At 35.7% G+C, this 4546-nt stretch overlaps 1 protein-coding gene across 1 annotated transcript; it reads left to right on the top strand.

Moving 5' to 3' along the window:
• Positions 1-682: 682 nt before the first annotated feature.
• Positions 683-3253, top strand: LOC136248196 (death domain-containing ATP nucleosidase-like). The gene is made up of 2 exons (XM_066040008.1): positions 683-752; positions 2322-3253. Exons 1-2 carry the CDS (start codon positions 683-685, stop codon positions 3251-3253), a joined length of 1002 nt encoding a protein of 333 aa, XP_065896080.1.
• Positions 3254-4546: the final 1293 nt, after the last annotated feature.

The following is a 4546-nucleotide window of genomic DNA, read 5'->3' as shown; positions in this document are numbered from 1 at the left end:
CTGCATGGTAGTGAGAAAGAAATGAGACACACAGGAAAACAAAGGTAGGTTCATGATGCATATATTGTAGCTGCTGCAGTTGGTAGAAAAACGCATTTCTGGCCAAAGCAGCATGAAATCAAGCCTGTAGCTTTATCCATAGTTGAGGCAGGAGGCATCAGTCAAGTAGGAAATCAGCCAGTCAGTTTTAGCAGAAAATCCTGATAATTAAATTTCATATAAAATCTGGTTTGAAGATATCTGTGGACTTGGTTGTGCCTATATACCCTACTGCAAAGCTGTTATGAATGATAACTGAGGCTTATTCTTGGATGATATTCTTGGGCAAGAAAACCAAACTTCCATGATCCCTGACCACAAAGGAGTAGGCGTGACCAACAAAATAACATCACCCAAAATCATGGCCAGCCTCAATTATCCCTGACGACGGTATTGGTTAGGTACAACTAAGCCCCAAAAAGGCTTCAAATTGACCCGAACAGCCTGAAACGCTTTTCAACAACTTGCTACGGAATTGAAAAATTAATTTTATACTGACTGAGTAAGTAATTGACTGATGCCTTCAGACAAGCATAACTCGATACTGATGGCTAAGGCAACGAGCTTGTTTTTTTACTGTTCAACATCGCTTTGGCACAAGAGGTGCTTTTTGGCATACCACAGTATGTATAATGCATTCTTCATGGACTTATCAGTGTCCTCCTTTGTGTCCCATTCATCTTTGCTGACAGAAAAAAGGGTCAATTTGGCAGGTGTGATGGTTCCCTTCGTAATGGAAATAGTCCATAATTTTCATAGTGGCTATTTTGACTACAGAGGTGCTTTTCAAACAGTTCTTGATTCGTACAGCTGTGTAGCGGGTTGAACATAGCCAACAACAAAGTGTAATGGATACTTCACATTTCAGACAGTAATTGATATAAATGGGGTGCAACACAATTTCTTTCTTTTGGTATGCATGGATTGCAGAGGTGCTTTTTGAACAATTCTTGTTCCAAAATACTGTGTAATGGGTTGAACATAGCTGGCAATGAAGTATATTAAATACTTCACTTTTCAGACAATAATTGATATAGCTGGGGTGTGTGGCACCATTTCAGATGTGATATGCATATGTTCACCAGTCATAATAATTATTTACAAAAAAGTTAATGATCAAGTACACGGAAATTTTGGAATTGTCAACTAGAGTAGGGACCATAGCACAATGATAAAAGTACTGAAACAAGCTGGAGTAGTGCATGATATTAAACCACAGTAAAACAATAAGAACTGTTATATCCTTACCGTGCTCAAGATACCATAATGGAAATGCACAGTAGGGATATAACACTTCTTATTGTTTTACTGTGATTTAATATTGTGCATTACTCCAGCTGGTTTCAGTACTTTTTATCAATGTGCTACGGTATCTACTCTAGTTGAAAATTCCAAAATTTTCGGTGTACTTGGTAACATTACTGCCACACTGTACAACAATTTACTTTAAAACATTGCTATATTGATAAACTGTCATTGGTTGGAAGCTTTGCTCCAAAGCAAGCATCCATTCTTTAGCAGAACCAAAGAGGAAACCTTTTCAGAATTATTATGTATGCACCTGCATGTACATACTCAAATGAAACCAAGCTGTTATAAAAGAATGCAACCATGAGTAGCATAATAGTTCTAGAAGAATGTACAATCAAACAGTGATGGGCAAAATTCCTGTAGTAATATAAATGCTAATAATAATTAGCCATTGAAAGAAGCTAGTGTGAAAAACATGTACATTTTAGTGTGTCAGTGAAAAAATTACTGTAGTGATATCAATTAACTTTTAGCAGTTTTAATGTTGATAAACTGGAGGCTTTCCTCTGAAGCTCTTGAACTACGTAGCTATCTACCAGCAAAATTTTCCATTGTCTACTTTCTTCTTTTAATACTGTGACTACTGGTTTTCAATTGTGTAAGAAGCATCAATTTAAAAGCAATAACAAACATGGCTGAACAATATTTTACTACTATAGCTACCAGTGTTGCTAAACATTGAAGCAATCTAATAGGGCAGTCGTGTAAAATTTATATTGTTGTGAATTCACAGCTGTAATTTAATGACTTGAATTATATTGAACAGGTGTGTACTGACTCAATCATTAAGACTGCTAGAGACTCTTTTTTTGTTTTGCATGTCAATTGATGATTAAACATTACGTGAAGTATACAATGTTTTAACAACAATGATGTGCGTAATTAACTAATATACCAAGGAGAACTTAATGAAAGAACTTTATATACAACATTTTGATATAATATAATAGCATGCTTACTTTACTTTATAGAAAAGCTGATATCAGTCAAGCAGTTAAGGGAGAAAGCCAACAAAGATTTTCTTCTCCTGTCAGATACTGAAGCAAAACCCTACTGCAACAATACACAAATTTTAATAATAACTGCTAATGAAAATGAGTACAATGCTGTCATCTCATATCTTGAGCCACTAAGACATGAAAAGCTGTTTCAGTACAAATACAATTATAATAAAGGAAGTATTAAAGACATTGCCACGTATACATTTGGAAAATATGGCGCATTTGAAGTTGCTGTACAACAACTATATCGTCAAGGATCTCAAGAAGCACAGAATGCTATTATAATTGCAAATGATTGTTTCTCAGAGTCACTTCATGCAGTTTTTGCTGTTGGGGTTTGTTGTGGTATGGAAGGAAAAAGTAAAATGTTAGATGTTTTGGTGTCAGAAAACCTTAGCTTATATACTGCCGCAAGGATTGGTACTGTTAAAACAGCGCATGGTGATACTGAGAGAATTGAGATAACCCAAAGATCACCTAGAAATCATCCTTGTTCTAAATTTTTTAGTGAACACTTCAAGGTTGCTCCAAAATGGATAAACAAAAGTAAAATTATATCAGAAATCAAGGGTGACTCAGATCAAATCCCTGAAATGCGTATTGGAAACATTTTAAGTGGCAATTATTTAATTGATAACAAATCTTTTAAACTTGAATTGAAAGAAAATTTTGCACCAGATGCAATTGGTCTAGAAATGGAAGCTGCAGGTTTAGCTTACTATCATATTCATAATACTTGCAGCCTAGAAGTTATGATTGTAAAGGCAGTTTGTGATTTTGGAGATGGCAAAAAGCACAAGTCTTTTCAACCCACGGCTGCCTTATTGGCTGCTGAGTGTGTGAAGCACTACCTTAGTGACAAAACTCTACCTGAATCCCTGACTAATCATCATAGAAAATAGTAGGTTTACTGCAATAAATAATGTTATTGCACATTCTTAACACAATGTATACGGTTGCAAATATAGGCAGTCCTCTCATTTATTGGTCAGTTCTTGTATAAGAATCTAAGACACTTTATTGAATAATTGACACCCCACTGTTGCAGAAATGTAACTGTCATATTAGTATATCTAATCCAAAACAGCCAAGCTGTAGCAGCACAAAATTCAACTGAATTGTCGTTATTAAAATTTTTACCATTAACTTACCATCAAAGCCATTTCTTGGCCGCCACCTTGGACTTCACATCTTTTTTCACCATAGCCTTTTTGAGGGCCACACTCTTTTTTTATAGCTTGGCTGTTTTGGATTAGATTTCACTTCTTTTTGTATTTGTATACCCCAAAGCTGGCCTATGGCCGGCTTTGGAACTTTTTCAACCTATCTTTTTTTCTTTACCACAGGAAGAAGAAAAGATGAAGCAGATTTTAAATGCGTTAAATATTTCTGATTTTATCAGTAAATGTACAAATTATAATGTAATACGTATATTTATTACAGAACTCTCCATGATGGTTTCTTTGTAACTGAACACTCTACAAGGTGACTTCTTCTGACTGCTCTTTCTACAGGGTGAATTGTTTGTAGCTGAACGATCTACAAGGTAACTTCTTCTAGCTGATCTCTCTACAGGGTGATTTGTTTGTAGCTGAACTATCTACAAGGTAACATCTTCTAGCTGATCTTTCTACAAAGTGATTTGCTTGTAGCTGAACTCTCTATAAGGAAACTCCGTCTAACTGAGCTCTGTACAGGGTGAATTGTTTGTAGCTGAGCAATCTACAAGGTAATTTCTTCTAGCTGATATCTCTACAGGGTGATTTGTTTGTAGCTGAATTCTGTACAGGTGATTTGTTTGCAGCCGAGCTCTTTACAGAATGGTTTCTTTGTAGCTGAACTATCTACAAAGTAACTACTTCTAGCTGATCTCTCTATACAGTGATTTGTCTGTAGCTGAACTCTCTACATGGTGGTTTCTTTGTAGCTGAACTTTCTACAAGGTGACTTCTTCTAGCAGATCTTTCTACAGGGTGATTTGTTTGTAGCTGAATTATCTACAAGGTAACTTCTTCTAGCTGATCTTTCTACAGGGTGATTAGTTTGTAGCTGAATTTTTTACAGGGTGATTTGTTTGCAGCTGAACTCTCTATATGGTGGTTTCTTTGTAGCTGAACTCTGTACAAGGTGACTTCTTCTAGCAGATCTTTCTACAGGGTGATTTGTTTGCAGCTGAACTATTTACAAGGTAACTT

The sequence above is a fragment of the Dysidea avara genome, chromosome 2, assembly GCF_963678975.1.
Source record: "Dysidea avara chromosome 2, odDysAvar1.4, whole genome shotgun sequence".
Taxonomy (NCBI): Eukaryota; Metazoa; Porifera; class Demospongiae; order Dictyoceratida; family Dysideidae; genus Dysidea; species Dysidea avara.
This window is presented reverse-complemented; position numbering and strand designations above follow the sequence as displayed.